Source organism: Anabrus simplex, chromosome 1 (assembly GCF_040414725.1).
Source record: "Anabrus simplex isolate iqAnaSimp1 chromosome 1, ASM4041472v1, whole genome shotgun sequence".
Classification (NCBI taxonomy): Eukaryota; Metazoa; Arthropoda; class Insecta; order Orthoptera; family Tettigoniidae; genus Anabrus; species Anabrus simplex.
In genome coordinates, this window is record NC_090265.1 from 220,767,743 (window position 1) to 220,790,804 (window position 23,062).

Here is a 23,062-nt window from a genome sequence, read left to right on the forward strand (position 1 = left end):
TGGATTTTTATCACAGTTGGAGAGCTTCATTATGGTGTATGTCCTCCACAAGCATTTATCACAGCTTGGCACCTACGTGGCATGCTCCGTATAAGTCGATGGAGGTCACGTTGTGGTTCGGTCTCATTCTTCAATGAGCCTGTTCGAGGTCTTGGAGAGTCTGTGGTAGAACAGAACTCCCACGAACACTTCTGTCAAGCCTATTCCACATGTGCTCGATGGGATTAAGGTTGGGACTCGCTGCTAGCCATTCCATCTCTTGAATGTCCAGTTCTCGCAGAACAGCTCTGGTGATGCACGCTACATGAGCCCTCACATTGTCGTGCACGAGTATGAATTCAGGGCAAACACCGTATGCAGCAACCAACAAATGCTGTAGCAGTATATGCGCGATGTACCCCGCACTTACCGCGGATGACAACAAGATCAGTACGGCAATCAATACTGATGCCACCCCCCCACCATCACAGAACCTTGTCTGAATCGGTCGCCTTCCTGGACAACATTTGGCATGTACTGCTCACCACGGCATCTCCATACACATTGACGTTCATCACACTGTGTCAAGGGAAATCTGGACTAGTCTGTGAACAACGTGTCTCCATTGGCGAAGTGCCAGTTGATGTGGGTACGGGCAAGCGGAAGGCAAGATGCACGATGTTGCTGTGTTAAACGGGGCACTCAAACAGAACGTCTGGGTTGTAAGGAGACTTCTCTTAACCTGTTCCTTACTGTCTGGTCAGACACCGTGACTCCGGTGACCCTCCTGAGGTCTTGTTGCAGTTCTCTGGCTGTTGCTGAAAGACGACACAACGCACAGATCGTCATATATCGGTCATCCTGTGGAGGTGTCATGTGTCCACGATCTCCTCCAACCCTCCTTATGAACTGGCCTGTCTCCTTGTAGCGATTCCACAAGCGGTGAATAACTGACGGAGAGACATTGAGATCCACAGCAACACGAAAAGTCCATCCTTCCTAGATCAAAGTGATGACCTTTGCGATTTGAACCTTGTTAAGATGTCTCGTGGGACGTGCTGGTTGACGTACGTTCTCAAATGGCCGCAGTAGTCTGTGTACCTCACAACGACACAGGGACGCACGCTATTCACTTTGTTTTGAGAAGTCACCTGACAGTTTAATGCTTGGCTATGCCTACAGATAGAGTTTAACTTCCACTTGACATACCCTGAGTAGCTATGGTCTCAAAGTATGCTGTACAACCATTGGAACCCCATATACCAAATTAACGTTCACATACCAGACGTTACAAAACATGTTCCCCCTAATTTTTTTTAACTGTGTATTAGATTTGGGGTGGTTAAAATGGGTGTGTCAGTATTTACTTCCAACGTTTCCAGTGGGTCATCGCAATTTAAAAGTTTGAATATCTGCGAGGATCTCTGCATTTTCTTGATCACTATGGACTAACCTTCCTGATTTATCTCTCAGCATTAATATTGGGGGCTCATATTTTTTAAAGTATTTGCCAAAGGCTTTATAATAATCTCCTCATTGTTTTTTTGTTAAAACTATCTTTTGTAAGATATTTCTGAGATGTTTGGTTTGTCTGATTTTATGGGTTGACTTTCTTTTTTTCTTTTCTTTTTTTTTAAAATTTGATTTGTCTGACTTTTGGGCTTGGTTTATCCAAGCTTGGTGTCTTCTCTCAATTGCCTGGTTACATTCTTCATTCCACCATTCATGTTTTTTCCTAGGATTTGTTGGAACTATTGATTTTAGTTTGGTGGTCAGTTCTTCTAATGTATTAGTGCTGACAGATCCTTCTGTTTTCCTATAGTACTCCCTATTATTTATTAAGGTGGTAGGGTCAAATTTTTTTCTATTTTTATTTGGAGATCTTTTCTTAACCCTTGCAGTTACTTTTTATTTTGATCTCAGCAACATAGTGATCTGATCCTGAGCCTACCCCCCTTAGGATTTTGACATTTTAAATTTAACAATGGTGAAATTTATCCATGCAAATGTGGTCCAGTTGCCATTCACCTTTTCGAAAATCAAGATGTTTCCAAGTTTTTAATTTGTGAGGTTTCCTTTTAAAGTATGTTGATTTTGAGATAAGATTATGGTTTCTGTACTTTTATAATTAGACTTGCTGAAGAAAAATTATTTTGAAGATTCTTACAATTCTTTTTGTAACATCATGTACAGTACTCCACTTTTATCTTTCACTGTTTTTCTTGCTATATTGTTATGACATATTCATATAGTGTAATACTTCATAACAGTGGCATATTGGTTGTTACTTAGTGTCATAGTATCATAATGTAGTTGCAAGGAGTCAAATCAACTATTGAATACTAGGCGAGTTGGCCGTGCAGTTAGGGGCGCGCAGCTGTGAGCTCGCATCCAGGAGATAGTGGGTTTGAATCCCACTGTCGGCAGCCCTGAAGATGGTTTTCCATGATTTCCAGTTTTCACTCCAGGCAATGCGAGGCTGTACCTTAAGGCACGGCCGCTTCATTCCCACTCCTAGGCCGTTCCTCTCCCGTCATCACCATAAGTGCTATCTGTGTCGGTGCGGCATAAAGCAAATAGCAACTATTGAATTATGGTTTGAATTACCAAATGCAAATCAAAAGAAATCTCTTTTCCCTTTGCGAAAATCAAATGATCATAAATATGTCTCTCAGCCATGGCCTTCCATCAATGGCTACTCATTTCAGATGACTACCAGTCATGAAACATAGCCTGCACAGTTGCTAGGTACCATTGTCTGATCATTGCTCCATACCTTACATCATAGCCTGCATGTTTGGTAGGGTTACAGTACCGTCACACATTTTGTGACTAACTTCTGTAATGCAAATTTTCAGATGACTCCCAGCCATAAGACATATTTATGTCAAAATGGGCAGGACTAGATAACTCGTCTTCCACGAAGGCATGCACGCGAAATGGGCGCCACAAGTTCCTTCGTCATTCGCGAAAGTGTATAATGGGCAGGACAAGTTCCTTAGTCATTCACAGAAGAGTAATGGGCGTGATGGTGTAACTAATCACCCACATCATGATAATGGGCATGATGAATTAACTGTTTTTCAGTCAAAATATATTCCCCGCTATAAATGTTCGTTTCTCAGTGGAAACTCCCTGGTGAAGTAGTTCATAAAGTCAAAATGCTGTATGAAAATTGCCAGAGTTGTGTCCAAATTGGAAATGGATATTCATAGTAGTGTACAACAAGGCAGCACACTATCACCACTTTTATTTATCATTGTTATGGAAATCAGAGAAACTATTATACAGAATAATAAAATCGAAAAGAATAAAGGCATTAGAGAGAGAAGATGGATCCATAGTACATGACGAAAAGGGTCTCCAGAAGGTGATGGCAAAGTATTTTGAAAAAATTTATAATGAGGATGGCTGCTCGGAGGAAGGAGGAGATAAGAAAATGGAAATCATAGATGGAGAAAAAGAAGAGAACCCAATAACATGGTTGGAACTTGAAAGGGCAGTGAAAACAATGACCAAAGGTAAAGCAAGTGGAAAAGATTAATTCAATGCTGATATGATTAAGGCAGCAGGAAGCATTGGACTACAGTGGCTATATAGAGCCCTCGATGCCATATGGAAGGATGAAAGGATACCTGAAGATTGGCAATGAGGAAGCATTGTACCACTGTTTAAAAAAAAAAAAGGAAGAATAGGAAGAAATTTGAAAATTATAGAGGTATAACCCCTATTATCACATGGGTTAAAAATAATGGAGAAAGTCATAGACAGAAGACTGAGGGATATAATAGAAACACAGTTAGAGGAAGAACAATATGGCTTTAGACAGAATAGATCAACAATAGACTTGATATTTACAGTGTGAACGATAATGGAAAAAATCTGGAAAGGAACAAGGAAATCATCTTTGTATTTTTGGATTTGGAGAAAGCTTATGATACAGTTACGAGAAAACATGATTGGGAATGCCTACAGAAAATGAATGTACCAAAATCATTAACAAGATAAAAAGATTAGAGTAAAAGCAGTGTACACGTGGGGAGTGGTGACTGAAACATTTTATACAAGAAAAAAGTCTCAAGCAAGGAAGTGCACTGTCACCATTATTGTTTATTATATTGATGGATGAAATCATAAAACGTGTAAAACAGAGTATCAGTAGTGATGAAGTGAATGCTTTGGTATTTGCAGATGATGTGGTGGTTTGGGGAAAGGGAGAAAAGGATGTACAAAGGAGACTGGATATTTGGAATGAAAATCTGAAGGAGTTTGGAATGGTAATTAGTACAAGAAAAACTGTAGTCGTGCGCTGTGGAAAAGAGGAAAAGAGAAGCCAAGTGAACATAGATGGAGAACAGTTCGAGAATGTAGAACAGTTTACATAGCTGGGTAGCATTATTAATGGAAGTAATGAAATCAACCCTGAAATTAATAATAGACTAAGTAAAGGTACAACATTTTATCAAGTCAGAGAGCATTTATGGGATGACAAAGTACCCAAGAGAACGAAATTGTCATTATATAAACAGTATTTCATACCAGTTGTAACATACGGACTAGAAACGCTGGTAACTAATAAGAGACAAGATAATAAGATCCAAGCAGTAGAAATGAAATTTTTAAGAACATCTGTTAAAAAGACAAGAGGAGATAGAATTCAAAATATTAAAATCAGAGAAGTGCTAAATATAGAACCGTTAATACAGAACATACAGAAAGCTAGACTGAGATGGTTCGGACATGTAAATATAATGAGAAAGGAACTGGTAGCAAGAAGGGAATTGAAAAGAGAAGTTAAAGGAAAGAGACCAGTTGGCAGACCGAGAAGAAGGTGGATGGATCAGATTTGGAAGGACATTAGAGAAGCTGGATTGGATTTGGCGGAAGTAATGGAGCAGGATAAGTGGAAGGACAAGAAGGAGTGGAGGAGGCTTGTTAAGCACCCCTGGGCGACTGGAGTGTGGGACGATGATGATGATGATGATGAATGGATGAAATAATGAAAAGTTAAGAGCCTCAACTCCTTGAGTTTAAAGCTCTTGTGTATGTAGATGATTTGGTGATATGGGATGATAGTGAGGCCAAGTACAACAAATGCTGAATGACTGCAATGCGATATTCAAGCAGTTTGGTGTCAGGATAAGAAAGTCCAAAACGACAGTGTTGCCTATTAGTTGACAGATGGATCAAATTTGGAACAAGTACATAAGTTCAGTTATCTTGACAGTGTAGTAACAGCAGATAGCCAACCATCTGAAGAAATCACTAACAGGGTACAGAATGGAGCACAGTTTTATCATCTTGTGAGAAAACTTCTCTGGGATAAGCAAGTTCCATTAGGATCAAAATTAAAACTATAGGAGCTTTTTATGCTAAATACCATATACAGTCTAGAAACCTGCATCCAAAACAACAGAAATATCAAGCAAACTACAAGCAGTGGAAATTAAATTCTTGAGAACTATGATTCAATAAAACAAGAGGGACAAAATAAGAAACTACAAGATAGGCTATCTTGTCCAAAGTGAAACAACCTGTTAGCGAGATCTATGTCGAAGCCAGGCTGAAATGGTTTGGTCCTCTCAAAAGAATGGACCCACAAAGAACAGCTAGAGTGTGGTTTGGAAAGGAAACTGAAGGCAAAAGATCAAGAGGTCAGCCAAGGAAGAGATGGATTGAATAGATTAGAAATAATCTAGCTAGAACAGGTCTGCATTTGCAGCAGATTATGGAAGAAGACACCTAAATGGACAGAAGTAAATGGAGATTGCTCATTCACCACACCTGGGAAACTGGAGCTGGTTCATGATGATGTCAGTGCAGAAAGAGGGCAAGTGTAAATTTCTAATGCCATCATGAACAGAACCAAAATAACGAAATCAATATTTGCAAATGATTACTTACTTTAAGGGGTACCCTCTTTGAAGCAAAGTAGCATAACACCTATAGAAATTTCATTCTCGAAAACATGTACCCTTTTTGTTCTAACAAATTCATATAGCATCTCATGTAAGTTTGTATGTAGAAAATGTTGTAAACTTTGGGCTGGAATGACTTGGAAGTAAGGAGACGAGCTGCTCAACCAAGCGGTATGTTGAATGAAATAAATTTGATGGTTAAAAGCCTGATTGACAGTGCTAAAGTATATTTGAGAGAAATTTTCCACCTGTTTAATTCTTCAAAAAATGTATTTACGTATTAAAATATAATTGGATTAAGTGGAACATGTTTTGTCCCTTCTTTAGAGACATCTTCAGCCACTTATTAGATAAATGTCATTCCAAAACACAAAAGACATACAGAAAGTTAAAATCACATGACGCAGTTCGATGATCAGTCCAATTACAAATATTTTGTAATATTGATAAGAGTATTTTCAATTAAAATGTTTGGAAGCAAAGTCTTGATAGCAAGGTTCCATGAGGTGCAATGAAGTTAATACAATTTACAGTAGTTGACAAAACTGTATCATTAAAAATACAATTATATAATTGATGATATAATATTCTAAGATGGATAATACATTATTGTGGCTGATTTTTATATAATAGTCCATAGTAAAAATCCAGTTTAGTGTCGAAGATAGTAAAAGCTATGGTTATAAAATTGGAACAGTTTCAAATGAATACAGCAGAAAGTTCCTAGGAGTTATGCTGTAAAGTTACTAAGAGTGGAAACACACATCAACAATCTGCTTAACATCTTTTATCAGTGTAACAGTTCTTCTTTCACCATCTTACTTCAAGAATATTCTCCAAGGAATTATTTTGACTGGAGTTCCCTGCCTGGTTTCTAATCTTAGTAACTTTACATCACCACTCCTAGGAACTTTCTGCTGTATTCATTTGAAATGTGGTTTTTCTTGCAAGAATATCCAAAATGATAATTAAAAATTGGAATGTGTTGAATAGAATGATTGTGAACTCATTAAATAACTTTGTGCCCTCTGTTTGCAAATGTTAATGAACGTGGTCTTTTTTTTTCTAAAAACACTATGATTTGACAGGCGAGAAGGGCAAGAAGATACTTATAATTTCAAAGATTGAGAACCATCAAGGAATGGTAAATCTGGACGAGATCATCTCTGCTTCAGATGGTATTATGGTAGCTCGTGGTGATCTGGGTATTGAAATTCCACCAGAGAAGGTGTTCCTTGCTCAGAAAGCCATGATTGCAAGGTGCAATAAGGTAAGCAAGGAGTTAAACATTACTTTTTGATTTTGATTATTTAATTACATTCCTTGGTTTAGCTTAGTCATTACAGCTGTTCAAGTAAGGCGTTGTAAAAATATATTTTCATGAAATTAAAACAATTAGTGTGCAGTTCACTGAACCCTAAAGGTATCCTTATGCCTTGTTTTGATACTTGTTAATACTTAACGGTTGTCCGATGATTTTAACATTTAAATTAAGAAATACTTGTTCCATCAACAAATGTTAACAATTAGTTCAAACTATGCATTATATTAACATCCTCATTTCCTCATGTTAAACGTCTTAACAATTGTTAGCAGTTCCAAAACAGCTGATGTGAATCACCCTTTGGATTTTAATTGCCGTATTTAGATTTTTTGAACAACATTTCTGTCAGAGGATGCACTTTGTGACATAATATGGAAAATCTGATAGATGAAGAATTTCTTCATAGATAAAGAATACTGCTACAGGTACTGATAACTTTCTGTTTTGGGGCTACTGGCGCTTTTCTTGTAATTATTGGAGACAATGCTCATATTTTGAAAGCTACAGTTAGAATTTTTAGTAGAGTTTCTGCAACCAGAACATCCACAAGAGGAAGGTACGTAACACTTCCTTCAGTAGAGGAACATCAATTATCCACATATTCTATGAAATGTGCCATTTTCTTGGTGTTTTAGGCACAAAAGTTTATATATACATAAAAATTCAATCCTGTGGAGGCAAATAGAGCTGAAATATATTGTAATTGGAAGTGTTACTTTTCTGTTAATGATCAGTGATGGTGAACTCCAAACTAGACATGCAGTTGCTGGAGGGACAAGTTCTTTGCTAGTGGTTGTTTTTTTCTTCTTTTTTGCTAGGGGCTTTACGTCGCACCGACACAGATAGGCCTTATGGCGACGATGGGATAGGAAAGGCCTAGGAGTTGGAAGGAAGCGGCCGTGGCCTTAATTAAGGTACAGCCCCAGCATTTGCCTGGTGTGAAAATGGGAAACCACGGAAAACCATCTTCAGGGCTGCCGATAGTGGGATTCAAACCTACTATCTCCCGGATGCAAGCTCACAGCCGCGCGCCTCTACGTGCACGGCCAACTCGCCCGGTGCTAGTGGTTTAACATCACTCTAACTCGGATAAGTTTCCAGTGACAGTGATATGGGGAAGGACTAGGACTGGGAATGAATTTGCTGTGGTCTTAACTGAAGTATAGCCCCGGCATTTGCTTGATGTAAAAATGGGAAGCCACAGGAAACCATCTTCAGGGCTGCTGATGGATGGGGTTCGAATCCACATTCTCCCAAATGCAAGCTTACAGCTATGCAGCCTCCTTTGCTCAGTGGGCCAAGTTCTGTACACAATAGTGCGTTATTAAATAACCCCCGCATTAGTGCACAGTTTGAAGTGGAGGATCCTGTTAGGTGATTGATAATTTTTAAGAAAGTGTTTCTAAAGTGATACATATATATTGAAACTAGAGCTCAAAACAATATTAATACAGCACAAATTAGGACATGGAACTGCATGGAAAGGATGATTGGAGAAGAAAATTCCCTATCCTCGGCTTGGGATTGTGAACCAAATGTTGGACTGCCTTAATGATTATTGCACATTGCCATGCAGACTAAGAGATGGAGTTCATCATGCTTATACAGCTTTAGACAGACAAAAGCACATTGAATTAGACTGAAAAATTCCATGGTTCTGTCACTGCCTTCTTCTTATTGTCAGTAATTCTCATGACTGGCAATATGTTAACATTTCTCAGGTACTCGATAAAATGCAAAAATCTTAATATGCTGTTTAATTTTTAACACAGTGTTAACAAACATCTTGTTTTTATTCATTTAACAACTGTCAGTGAAACCCAACATTAAGGAAATGTAGTATTGCATTGCAGATAAGAAAAAAGGAGAATGGTTTTAGTGTATGTGGTGTATCTTATATAGCTTCTAAAAGAGGGCATTGCAGTATTCAGAAGTCAAACTGCTGAGAAAATGTATCCATATTTGTTTATTTCTAAAGAGTTGAAGAATTTGCATTTGCTAGAGTGATAGTGATACATGTGGAGATTTGGCATCCATCATATAGGTTACTGCTTTAAACAAGTGGTTCATCCACGGAGTAGAAATCTTCGGTGCTGCAGATTTTGTGATGTAAGCCATGTACAGCTGTTTGTATCACTAAGTGTCTCATGGTATAGCTGCCAAGTGTTGTAAAATAGTCATGGCCTCTATGCCAAAGAAATCTGACCAGATATGTATCTCCATAGAAATTCTACATATGGTGCTGCACCTATTTGTAAAGTTATGATGCGTAGATCCTCTACACGGATAGACCCTCTGGTTAGAACATATATATATATATATATATCTATCTGGTGGTGGTGGTGTAAGTGGTGCACAGTGATCCTTCCAGCAGTGTAGCTTTCACTCTTTCCAAGTCTGTTGTATTTGATTATGAAGTGTACCAAATGAATTCTATAACATAGGACTGGGGTGGTTTTGCATCGTGAGTAGATTTAGGATCATTTTCAGTGAAAATATTGTTCAGGTTTGCTATTTTACTTGTGGATAATACTGGTTTTATTATCTTGCCTTTCCTGTCTGAAGAATGTTATGAGGGATTGCAGGGTGATTCATTATATTTTCCATGGTCCCTCCAAAAACTGAGAATCGAGGTTACATTGTATTAAAGCTCCTGCATGACTTAATTGATCTCTTGCTAATCCTGGAGAGGTCATTGGGAGGGGAATCTACAGTACCCCATGGAGACTTTGACCAACAGTAATTTTTATTCATACCATGGTTATAGTCCAAATATTTAGTAAACTTCCTGTGCAGGAACCGGCCACACATGTGGGAAGTGACAATCAAGAGGGTGCCTGCCTCATCTCCCACTCCTTCTGCTGCCCAGTCTTCATCTACACATCGTGCCAAGCTGATGTTCAAGTGTGTTGCAGTGGATGATTGACAGGTTCCTTGCTCACTCCTTGGTCAATTTCTCAGTTCCTCGAACAGTTTCAATGTGCGTTTTTAGTTCTATAGTTTGGTTTGGTAATGATGTAAGCTTACATTTTGTTGTGATATAGATTTCAAATTGTATATTGTTCAGCTTTAGAAGTGTTAGTTGTTCGACTTTATTATGAAACTTAGTGGACATGACTTCAGACTCCTCTTAAGAACCTGGGAGGTCTCTGTGAGGGCAGGACAATAATACACAATAATTTCCTTGTATATGGGTAAAAGTATTGTTTTTAGCAGAAGTACGCCTGATTAGTTTTAGTTAGTTGAGTTATAACAAAACTGTGGGAAGCATACGTGCATTATCCACCTCCTTCCCAATTCTGTTCCTGATTACAAACACACACATTAGTACAGTCACCATACTTACACAGGTTATTAGACGAATCTTCGCATTTACTGTGCATGAGGTTGTTGACCTTGATGTCCCAAGCCCCTGTTATGAAACAATGTGCATTAATTAGTTGTTTGTTAAAAAAGCAGGGAAGGTAATATCTTGTTCCAAGCATACCAGAATGCAGTATTTTTTTATACCCGTGGCAAAATAGATTGTGAATAATTCTTAGCCTAAGGTATTCTGCCGTCTACCCCTTGCTACTTTCCCAATGAGCTCTTCTAAGTATTCTTGATGGCTTGATATTTTTCTTACAACTGTGTTATTTGAGCTGTTGACATGTTTGTATGTTGATTTCCGTGTCTGGTACTTTCTATCCAGCACGCATGCTAACGTAAGTTTATAGAGATGTCTAATTTTTTCATTCACTGTTTGCAAAGTGATTATTACTTGCTGATGAAAAATATTCTGAAGTTATTAGCAGAAGTAGTGAGTGATATACTGTACTTCAGTAGGACAGCTGTGAATCAGACAACAAGGTTTTTCTTTCAGTGAATCTGTTCATGAAGTTGATAAGGAATAAACTCAGTTAGCATGAGACACCATATTTATAAACGTGCCAACTTCTCACTGTGTTGTGTAGACTTGATCATTCTATTTTTATGTTCTATCTGTGTAATATCAGTCTAAACAGTTGTTCACGTATTATTATTATTATTATTATTATTATTATTATTATTATTATTATTATTATTATTATTATTATTATTATTATTGCTGAACCAGTGAAGCAAAAATGTGTTTATTGAGGTCCAAGAAGAAATAGAGTTGAGATTGATGAGATGGTCTATGAAAACAGACGTATAGCTAGTAGTGTATAGTCGTATAACTGACTCTTTTATTTAATTGTATAAATTACTCATAAAGATTCTATGTTTCCCCATGGTTGACATGCAGTACCAAGATTTATTTTTTGCATTAACGTATAATATAACTTTCTGCCAACGATGTATTAGATTCTTAAAGGTACAAATAAATACGAAAGTTTTCATATCCCATTTAAGAGGAAGTCGTCCTACTTATACACGGTGTTTTACACTGATAAATTGATCGGGTAAAATTTACCCGGTATGCACTCATACGTCGCAAAACAGAGCACGCGTTTTTATGGGTTAAAATATCCTGCTTGTGGACCTTAAGATACTGTAGCTATTAGGTGTAACAAGACCCTAGCCAACGTCAGCTGAATCGTTGTTTACGAGATGTGAACATGGTGGCTGAACACAACGTGTCAACAAGTGAGTTAAGATAATTGCTATATTATAGCAAACCAGGAAGAGAGAGCTAAGCAGACCTCCCACCCTACCTACATAACCATGCCCCACCGGTCACTCAGAAGGATGTTTGCTGAGTATTTGGACTATAGTAAATTAATGCATTTGCTACACTGGCAGCTATGCAAAAACTGGCCATCAGTACACCAAGCTGAGAACAGCAGAATGAGGGAGATGTCATGACGTTAGTGTACCGAATACAACTACCATTCGTTTTAAGCTTCAAGCTAATAAGTTATATTGTGATCTTAGATTTGTAATAAATAATGTTTACATTCTGTTGCTTCAGGTTGGAAAACCAGTCATCTGTGCAACGCAAATGCTGGAGTCCATGGTGAAGAAACCTCGCCCCACAAGGGCAGAAGGTTCTGATGTAGCTAATGCCATCCTCGATGGAGCAGATTGTGTAATGTTGTCAGGCGAGACAGCCAAGGGAGACTATCCTGTGGAGTGTGTTCTTACCATGGCAAACATATGCAAAGAAGCTGAGGCTGCAATTTGGCAAAAGCAACTGTTTATGGACCTTAATAACAAGGTAATTATTCACTTTCATATGTAGGAAATTTCCTGTTAAAGGTTAACTTAGCACACTCTAAAAATGTTTCTTTCACTTGTCATTACTTCTCATTGACTGCCTGGTTCGAAGTCAATCTTGTTAACTATTAGAGGTTTTACATACTAGTTTTACCGTATTACATGTAAATTCTCGTACTAACATATTTTCATTGGTTCTCAAAGAATATTATGTTATTTTGCTGAAAATTTATAACAATTAGGAGAGAAATGGCTTAGTCTTTTATTACAGTACAAGTAGACAGCTTAGACAGGAAGTCCATTGTGGGAGGAAGGTAAACATTGTATTGGTTGAAAGTGTGTAAGACAGTATTTTCCATTGTGTATTGAAATTGGGGCTTGTTATATTAAGTGATACAGCCCTTGAATTGTTATGTTTGATATGTTTATTACTGGTTTTGACTACGTTTTCTTAAATCTACACTTCATCCCACTCTTAACATATTGCTCCTATTGTCTTAATTAACTATTGAATGCTCAGTAATTCCTGTCGCTCACTGACAGTGGAAAGCATTTTGTCAGATATTCACAAAGCTAAAATTTGCATCAACAACACGAAACAAGGAAAGATAGTACAATCACCATTATACAAGCAATAAATGCAGTGACAGGTCCTCGTGGGTAGAGGGAGGAATAGGAGGATGAAACTGGAATAAATATATATATATATATATATATATATATATATAAGGATAAGGGGATTAAACTAGGACAAATATGAAGAATCATAGGAATAAGGAACACTCCATCTTCTCTTGCTCCCATTTTCATAGATGAACTTTCTCTTCATCTATCTCAGTTCTTCCAGATGAATTTAGTCTGTCTCAAACAAGCTTCCTATTTGTTTCTCAGCTTCATCTCAAGGTGCAGACATCCACACTTGTTGAGAGAAGAGGGACATTCTTGAGAGAGAGAGAGAGAGAGAGAGAGAGAGAGAGAGAGAGAGAGAAGCGATCCTTATTTTTAAAGGAAGCTTACCTGAGGGCTCGTTCAAGGTCCACTCAGCCTATGTGATTAGAATTGAGGAGCTAAATGACTGTGAGATGGCAGCCCCGGTCTAGAAAGCCAAGAATAATGGCCGAGAGGATTCGTCGTGCTGACCACATGACACCTCGTAATCTGCAGGCCCTCGGGCTAAGCAGTGGTCGCTTGGTAGGCCAAGGCCCTTCAAGGGCTGTAGTGCCATGGGGTTTGGTTTAGTTTTTATGATTTATGACTTAATATGATCATTGGCAAGCTATTTTATTTTCAGTTTGTTGTTTTGTCTCTACCTTTTCTGAGTTCACCTTGCTTCATATTCTACACTTCTTGCATCAAAACAAGACCTCTTGCCTGTCTTGAGCATGTGGAGACCTTGGGAAGGACAGCAACCTGTTCCTGCTGCTCAGATTAACTAGTGTGTGAAGACAGTGTGCTAGAGTTGTTCTGCCTTGGCCAGTCCTGCTGAACCAGTGAAGCAAAAATGTGTTTGAGGACCAAGAAGAAATAGAACTGAGATTGATGAGTTTGTGTATGAAGGCAGCAGTTTGAAGATATGGAATTGGTCCTTGCCGTCATATTTGTACTTTCCTGATGGTACCATGGCCTCAGCTACATCCTTTCTATTTGTTAACAAAGCGAACATGGAAAGCAAGCACATGAGCATGTCAAGGACAAGCCAGCAACAGTGAGATACACAGGAAGGCAAGTACCTCTTGACCAGCTGCAAATAAACTTCCAAGGATGCTCGGCATTGTTAGGTTTGTTGATGCACAGGCAGTGCAGGGTGCATGGGAGTTCCAGAGACCATAATGAACATGTGGCCTACAATTTACTTTGTCTGTTCCGACTAACCAGCTGTTGTTCCTTTTATTTTCCTATTTCCTGTCTTTATTTGCTTTGTTGGCATATACAGAAAACCCTCGATTGTATAGACTTCAGATTTAACGGACAAATTTTTGTGTGGGATCTTTTTTTAAGCCCTAAATGTATCTGCTGCAGCATGGCTACCATTTAGTTAGTAATTGAATGAGGTTGGAGATAGATGGCGGTATTGGCAGGTACAGGATGTAGAGAACAGAATATTAGAGAGCGATATCCTTGCTATTCTGCTCCTGCCATCTCGGCTCATCTTCGGAATCGTTTGTAATATTGTTTTATGGGTGTAGTTTTCTTTATTAACCTAGATGTGTAAACTTACAGAAATGTTTTGGTATGGCTGGAGGAATTAGGAGAAAACGCTTCGCTGTAAGCATAACTTGGAAACTTGAATTGACAGAAAAGCAGCAAAATGGTGTATCAGTGGTACGTTTTTGTGAACTGTATGGGATGAAGAAGAAAATTTATATCAGACATTCATAAAAGGAAAAATGTACTGTGTTGATGCAATTGATGCTATTTAATTTTTACAATTGGCTTTGTCACAGACACAGATAGGTCTTATGGTGACGATGGAATAGGAAAGGGCTAGGATTTGGAAGGAAGTGGCAGAGGCATTAAGGTACAGCGCCAGCATTTGCCTGGTGTGAAAATACAAAACCACAGAAAACCATCTTCATAGCTTCCAACAGTGGAGTTCAAACCCACTATCTCCCAAATGCAAGCTCACAGCTGCACGCCCGTAACTGCATGGCCAACTCACTCGGTAAATGATGCTTTGGTGCTTTCATAAATGCCATGGTATCACTAACAGAAAAACAAGCAGTGAATTCCTTATGTAGCTACAAATCAAGCTGAACCTTTCAGACAACAAATAAAGGATCTAACTAAATTGGAGAGTATTTGGTCTCAAGTTAACTGTGTGGATGAGGCAGATCTTTTTCTTTCTGTTCGTGAAAATACCCCAGCTTCAGACTTTGAAAGCAGCACACTAGGTCATAAACTGAATAAGGAGTTCATTTTTGCCTTACTCTGTGCTAATGCCAATCATATCTATCACTTATAACATGTGGGAAAGCAAGAAAAAAGTCTTATGAATCAGTTGCCAATCATTCATTCAAATTCAAGGAATGCCTGATTTACAAGCGATATTTTTTCCTGCTGATTCTTCAGTCACTTTGTACTGTAGTCCAGTGACATTAAAAAGAGATTCTCAAAATTTCCTTCCAAGAAATGAAAGCTGTTTTGCTTCTGGACGAAGAGTTAGCCCACCCTAATGAGTGTCTTTCTGCAGTTGTGAATATGATTTTGAACTTGGCACTGTTTTCTCCAAGACAAATTTATAATATTTGTTTTATTTGCTGTTTCGTGCATAACAGGTGATAACTGAAAATTGTCCTAAGCTGTTGTTTCATTCTGTAATAGACTTAGATTAATAACACCATTTGCATCATAAAAATTGTGAACGTGTGGACTAAACACATTACCCTGCCATTGGATAATTGGAGGATAGGTAAGGCTTCTTTATCTCACAGCTGGCGGATGACATAGCTTACTCATCCCTGAAGCAGGTGCCTCTACCAGCTTGCGCACTGGACGTTCCACAGCTGATGGCAGTGTCGTATTTGTAGTGAGGTTAGAAGGAATGGAAATTAAAATGTCTTTGTCCTTCCAAATACAGATAATACAGTTCGTTATACAAAACATCGACCAGGGAGTCATTGTTGCCTTGAGTAGCTGTACAAGAAGCAGCTTCTCAAAGATCTTAGTGGCATGTTGAAAAAAAAAAAGTGATAAAGATGATGCAAGAGGAGTTAAGACACTGCTAAAATTTGTGAGGATATACTGTTAAGTCTGCCATCTTTAATTTTGCTGCTGCATTGCAGATGAAAACTGCAACTTTAACCAATGAGTGGACAAAATTTTTGCAACACACAGGACCTGAAAACAATTTTGAAGGTATCGAGACAGATTTTCACACATTCATGGGTGACGTTGAAGAATGGCTAGACAAAGATAATGGTGATACCGGTTATCAAATTCTAAGCCAGGAAGTAGCAGAAAGTGTTTTATAGGGCAAAGAATCTAATCTCGAAGAAGAATCTGCTTAATCTAGTTCCAGTTATCTATACTCACAAGTGTTAGCATGTTATGGACATTTTATGCAGTTTTGTTCACTAATTATTATGAAGGGGGGTGTGTGTGTGTGTGTGTGTGTGTGTGTGTGTGTGTGTGTGTGTGTGTGTGTGTGTGTGTGTGTGTGTCCAAGGGAAGATTGATTCATTCCAGCCTATGTGTTCAAGGTAATCTTCAGCTATCAAGTGCCTAAGTAGTGCCATTGTTACAGATTTGTAAACTTCATCAGAATTAAGATATACAGGTCAATTCAAAATGATGGACCAGATTTCATAAATTTATTTTCTGTGAAGTCTAATGAACATATCATACTGTGAGATATGCGCAAAGAAAGGCAAACTCTCAAGGTTTAGTTGAGTTTAGATTTCCTTCCACGGGATTTCATTTTCAGCCATTACGAGCGTGCAGGAAGCGAGTAAAGAAAATGGCTGTGGCTGGAGAGCAGAAGTCATTCTGTGTGCTTGATTACCACATAAACAAGTCTGTGATTAGTGTTCAATGGCATTTCCGTACCCGGTATGGAAGAGACCCACCTACTGGAAAAGCCATTCGTGCGTGGTATGCAAAATTCAGAGACATGGGCTGCATCTGTAAGTGAAAGTCGACTGGCCATCCTTCAACCAGGGAAGAGACAGTGGAACGTGTTCGCGCCAGTTTCGTGCGGAGTCCGCAGAAGTCCACCTACTGGACAGCGAGGCAACTTTAAATTCCACAGGGAACTGTTTGGCGCATTCTGTGGAAACTTTTAGGAATGAAACCCTACCGCTTGCAACTGGTGCAGGCCTTAAAAGACACTGATTTATGCTGCTCGAGCGTCCTTCTGTGCTGATTTTCTCGCATTAATGGAAGAGAATGGGTTCTCCAAAAGGGTAATTTTCAGTGATGAAGCGACTTTTCACCTTTCCGGGACTGTGAATAGGCAACAACGTAAGAATCTGGGTAACTTCTAATCCCCATCAAGTTGTGGAACACCAACGCGATTCTCCCAAGGTGAATGTGTTTTGTGCCATTTCCCATGAGAAGGTTTATGGACCCTTTATCTTCATTGAATCTACTGTGACAGGAAATGTTTTTCTTGATATGCTGCAAAAATGGCTCCTGCCACAGCTCGAAGAGGATAGTGCAGATTTCGTCCTTCAACTGGATGGTGCCCCTCCGCATTACCATGGCAACATTCGGAGCCATCTCAACAAGACATTGCCACAACGCTGGATAGGTCGTGCATCTCAGGAGGATCGAACTCTCATTCGCTGGCCACCGCCTTCCCCCGACTTAACCCCATGTGATTTCTTCTTGTGGGGTTTCGTAAAGGATCATGTTATCTATTAGCTTCATTTCCGTATTGATTGGTATCACAGTATAAAGATAATTTAAGTCACCACCTTATCAATACACAGATTTATTTACTTCAAAATTGGTAAATTAGGTCAAGACTGGTTTCGATCCCTAAGGGATCATCTTCAGTTGACACACATATAAAAAAGATATTTACAAAAACATCACATGTAAAATATTAATCTTTTTAGTTAATTCAATTGAGTCAAATTTTTTTTTGTATTTAGAATGTTGGTGGGTACATCTTAGTTTGAAAACGTGTGTGAGATTTATAGGCTCACTATGTCTAAATTATTGCGTATATAGGTCCTATACTTCTTTACATACAGTGTCAAAATTATTACATTTAATATAATTTATCTATTTGATGAAAACACTGGCAAATTGCTTACTGAAATGGTAAAGTGTGTACATTTTTTAGTTTAATTGTAATATGACAACATGTAAAAAACATGTACTTTTAAACTAAAAAATGTACACACTTTTACCATTTCAGTATGCAATTTGCCAGTGTTTTCATCAAATAGATAAATTATATTGAATGTAATAATTTTGACACTGTATGTAAAGAAGTATAGGACCTATATACACAATAATTTAGACATAGTGAGCCTATAAATCTCACACACGTTTTCAAACTAAGATGTACCCACCAACATTCTAAATACAAAAAAAATTTGACTCAATTGAATTAACTAAAAGATTAATATTTTACATGTGATGTTTTTGTAAATATCTTTTTTATGTGTGTCAACTGAAGATGATCCCTTAGGGATCGAAACCGGTCTTGACCTAATTTACCAATTTTGAAGTAAATAAATCTGTGTATTGATAAGGTGGTGACTTTTAAATTATCTTTATACAAGGATCATGTTTACGTACCACTAACATTGTACGACCTTCGTGCCCGCATCACAGCAGCCATCGCAAAGATTGGTCGCGACACACTACACAGGTTTGGCAGGAGATAGACTATCGGCTTGATGTATGTCGTGTTACGCGAGGTGCTCGCATAGAACACTTGTGATATGACTGAAAAAACTTTGAGAGTTTACCGTTCTTAGCACGTCTCGCATTACAATATGTTTATTAGAGTTCACAGAATAAATTTAGGAAATCGGGTCCATCATTTTGAATTGCCCTGTATATGTATTTAGAAGTGTGTGTAAAACAATTTTTTGTTATCAGTAATACATTACTGATTATTTAATTTTTAACACTGCAGTTTAATTTATTTTAGATTTAACGAAATTCCTTATACCCAATTAGTCCATTAAATCAAGGATTTACTTTCTGTTCAGGAATAATTATCACAATCATTTTCTTCTCATGCCTTCTCAGAGAAGCTTCACAACCTTCATGAGGTAATTATTCCTCTTTTGTGCTTTCTGTGTGAGAGTTCCTGTTTTGTTGAAGTCAATCCACTATCGGAGGTTCCACAACCCAGATAAGCTTCTCTTCCCACGTTCACATTTCCAATCCGTTTTACAATACAAAAATGTAAATTTGGTTTTTCAGGCTCTTCCACCTATTGATGCTGCTCATGCTATTGCTATTTCAACGGTGGAAGCATCAGCCAAGTGCCTTGCAGCAGCAATCATAGTGATCACCACATCTGGGCGATCAGCACATCTTATCTCCAAGTACCGACCACGCTGCCCTATCATTGCCGTGACCCGTTATGGACAAGTCGCCCGTCAGTGTCACCTGTTCCGAGCCATTCTACCTCTTCAGTACGCAGGTAAATTTTGTTGCAATAACTGCTTTCATCCAATCTAGAAGCAAGGGAACAGAAAGGATGGCAACACTATAGAAGTATTTCTTTAGCTAGTGTACCAGGCAAGGTATTCCGACAGTTTTGGAATGAATGAATACCAGTGTGATATATTCAAAGTATTCAGGACCATATTTTCAGATAACACATCGCAAAGTACTGAGGGAAAAGATGTAACTGTAATGAGGGATTATAGAATTAGTTATAAACTGTTGCAGGCAATCAAAAGGCATTTATTTTGACAATCAGTCTATACTGAAAATTAGCTCTTTGTTCCAAGTACCGTATTTACCCCATTGTAAGCCCCTCGACTTAGAATCAGCATCATTAACTTGGCTGGTGAAGTAGAAGACTATCCTTATCGATGCAATAGGAAAATGTTCTGAAAAATAATGCAAGAGTGACCAGTTTCATCAGCGTGTGAAAATTCTTGCGTTTCTTGAAACTTTTCCTGAGAATTGTCAGATAACACAATGTTGGTACGTGTAATCAGTATAAACACTCAGATTGTCTAAACCTTTGAATCGCAATCCCCAGCTAAGAGCAGGAAACCATTTTTTACAGACCTCTTATCCTTATGACACTGTTCAGATTTAGGATCCCATTGTAACTTGTCCCCAGTTCAAACTGTGCTTGGATATGGAAGTTATTAAATATTATACTGTCGTTTACAAAACTTGGCCAGAGCTATTCCCTGATTTGAAGGTTAGGATCATTAACTGCTAAAACATTAGTATCACTTCCAATAACAGCATATTTCAGCTCTCCTGCCTGCAGCTGATAGGATTCTTGTATCATATCTATTGCACCTAAAACACCAGCAAAATGGCATATTTCATACGAGTCATGGATAATCGATTGATATTCTACTAGCTGAGGTATTTGAAATTCTAGCATTGTCTCAGAGTTTGCTGGGCATTTAAAAGTGTTTGATTTCTAATGCGCTTGACAGCAAAAAAGACTATGCTTTCTACGGAAATGCTGACAAAGAAATGTTACAATTAATCTGAAACATCTATTGGCGATAACAGGCTAAACAGTTAAATGGCAGCAGAGAATGTATCCCTTATGCTTTGTGTGCCTCATTAATTTTTTTAAATGTTCATTTCTGATTTCCTGGGGGTCGGCTTATAATCAAATAAATATTGTAATTACTAGGCTGTAATCTTTCACCTTAGTTGTTCATTCTATAAATGGATGATTTACTGAAAAGTAAATGGCAGAGAGGGATTTGGTTGAGTGGAAGCAGTTTGGACGATGCCAGCAACATAGTCTTACAGACTGTGATGAAAGCGTACAATTTAATATCTTGGAACTTGAAAAGAGGTGCAGCAAGTCTGATATGAAAATTGGCATTATCAAGACTAAAGTTGTCAGTAAGGAAGAAACCTGTAAGTATTGAATGTCAGGTCAGGAATACAAAATTGGAATGGGTGAATCATTTGAAGTATTTAGGATGTGTATTTTCCCAGGATGGTAGTATTCTAAGTGAAACTGAATTAAGGTGCACAAAGCTAATACAGTGAGCTCACATTTGGGATCAATGGTATTCTATAAGAAAGAAGCAAATTCCGGATCACTGTTTTTTCAGACCAACTTTGTTGTACAGGAGTGAAATCTGAGTGGATTCCGGATATCTTATGCATAAAATAGTGAGAATAATTGCTGGTACATGCAAGCACAGAAATGGTGTCCCGAGGTAAACAATCAACACTTCAGTACTGAAAAGGAGGAGAATGAGTGAAGGGGTAGTGTTGAAGGCCACTTCAGTACCGAAAAGGAGGGGAAGGGAGTGAAGGGGTAGTACTGAAGGTACAGAGGTACAATGTGTGTATTGCTATACATCCACCACTGTGCCCATTTCAATCTCAACAGCCTTGTAGCGGGCTGTCTACCTGTAGCAATGTGTTAAGTGAGGAGGTGGGGGGATACCATGCTTTGTTTGTATCCGGGCACTATTTCTGTGCTCGAATGTACAAACAGGTGGGAACAATTGCAGGAGGGTACTAAGAATGAGAAGATAAAATCTAAGTTAGGACAAATTTGCGGCAGTGATGGGGCCTACTATTAGGTGAGTAAAGGATAGTTTACCTAGGAGAATACAGTAAAACCTTGTTAATTCGAAGTCGTTGGGACTAAAAAATCGGACTTCGAATTAAGTGATTTCGAATTAACCGCCAATTCGCAATTCAGAAGTACCAACCCTTGCCGCGTTACAAAATATTCTAAGACCCGTTATTGCATGCAGTTAACCTTGATTCACAGTTTATACCTTTCAAATGCCATGAAAAAAATAACTATTTCCAAAATATATCCAAGAAGGTGCATTTACAGTATTCAAATAATGCACTTGGATATCTCACTGGCAAACATAACCTCACTCAACGAAAGGGGAAAAAAAAGCATGATTCAAAGATGAGGAGAAATCTATTCTGGCTCCCATGTACAAGTGCTTTATTCATTGGATTACTATACTGTATACATTTTAGATGCCTTGTATTTACACAGAAAGTACCCGATGCCCTTAAAATCGAACTTTCCTATGACTCTATCCTTGTACGATTTCCCGCCATGGCACTTCTCTCGTACTTCAGAAATGTAAACACTTGCCACGTCACAAAGTATTCTAAGAACCCATTAATACATACAATCACCTAGATTCACAGTTTAAACCTTTCAAATGCCACGGAAAAAACTATTTCCGAAATGTATCCAACAAGGTGCATTTACAATGTTCAAATAATGCACTTGGATAAACCACTGACAAACATAACCTCATGCAACGAAAGAAAAACAATCACACAATTCAAAGACGGGGATAAATTATGCTGGTTCCCCTGTGCAAATGCATTATTTTTTGGATTTCTGTACTGTTCGAATTTTTAGATGCTTGGTACTGGCATGGAAAGTGCCAGATGCCCCTAAAACATTGTGGCTTATAGAACTTTCCTATGACGAGGGGATAAAGTTTCTCGCTTCCATGTGCATTGCAACGTACTAGAATGACCCCCGTCCCACACCCTTATACGATTCCCGACTGGCACTTTCTCCTTTAAAACCATTAGACCGTTTGGGCACGGATTAAAATAAAGGAATGCAATTTCTGACAATATTGTTCGGTGTCTGCAAATTTATTATATGAGCCAAGTTTTTCATCAACTGTCGGCATCGCCCGTGTTCGCGGATTCCGTTTTTCCGCACACTGCCTGTTGCGTGATATTATGGCATTCCTTAAAAGGTTGAATACAAAAGAATTCCTATTTCATTCAACTTAGCAATCATGAAGCGCACTCTAGACCCACCGAAGTGAGTGTAAGTGCGAAACGCTACCCCTCCGCGTTCCGGAACGCTCGTTCTATTATGACGCGGATAAATTTCTAGTTGAAATTACTCTGTAACGTACTACTGTTTTAAAATATAAAAGCAGTTTTGAATTAAAAGCCTGAATTTCGGTAATGGGGTGGACATTGTACTTCGAATTACGAATTATCGGTATTTCGAATTAAACAATTTAAATAACAT

At 38.3% G+C, this 23,062-nt stretch overlaps 1 protein-coding gene across 3 annotated transcripts in view; it reads left to right on the forward strand.

Moving 5' to 3' along the window:
• Positions 1-23,062, forward strand: part of LOC136885854 (pyruvate kinase) — a 224,826-nt gene that overhangs the window by 176,743 nt on the left and 25,021 nt on the right. For all 3 annotated transcript variants that reach the window (XM_067158557.2, XM_067158551.2, XM_067158550.2), the window contains exons 6-8: positions 6,986-7,167; positions 12,155-12,400; positions 19,285-19,507. In XM_067158557.2, the coding sequence (XP_067014658.1) occupies positions 6,986-7,167; positions 12,155-12,400; positions 19,285-19,507 (651 nt within the window). The remainder of the gene's footprint in view (positions 1-6,985; positions 7,168-12,154; positions 12,401-19,284; positions 19,508-23,062) is intronic.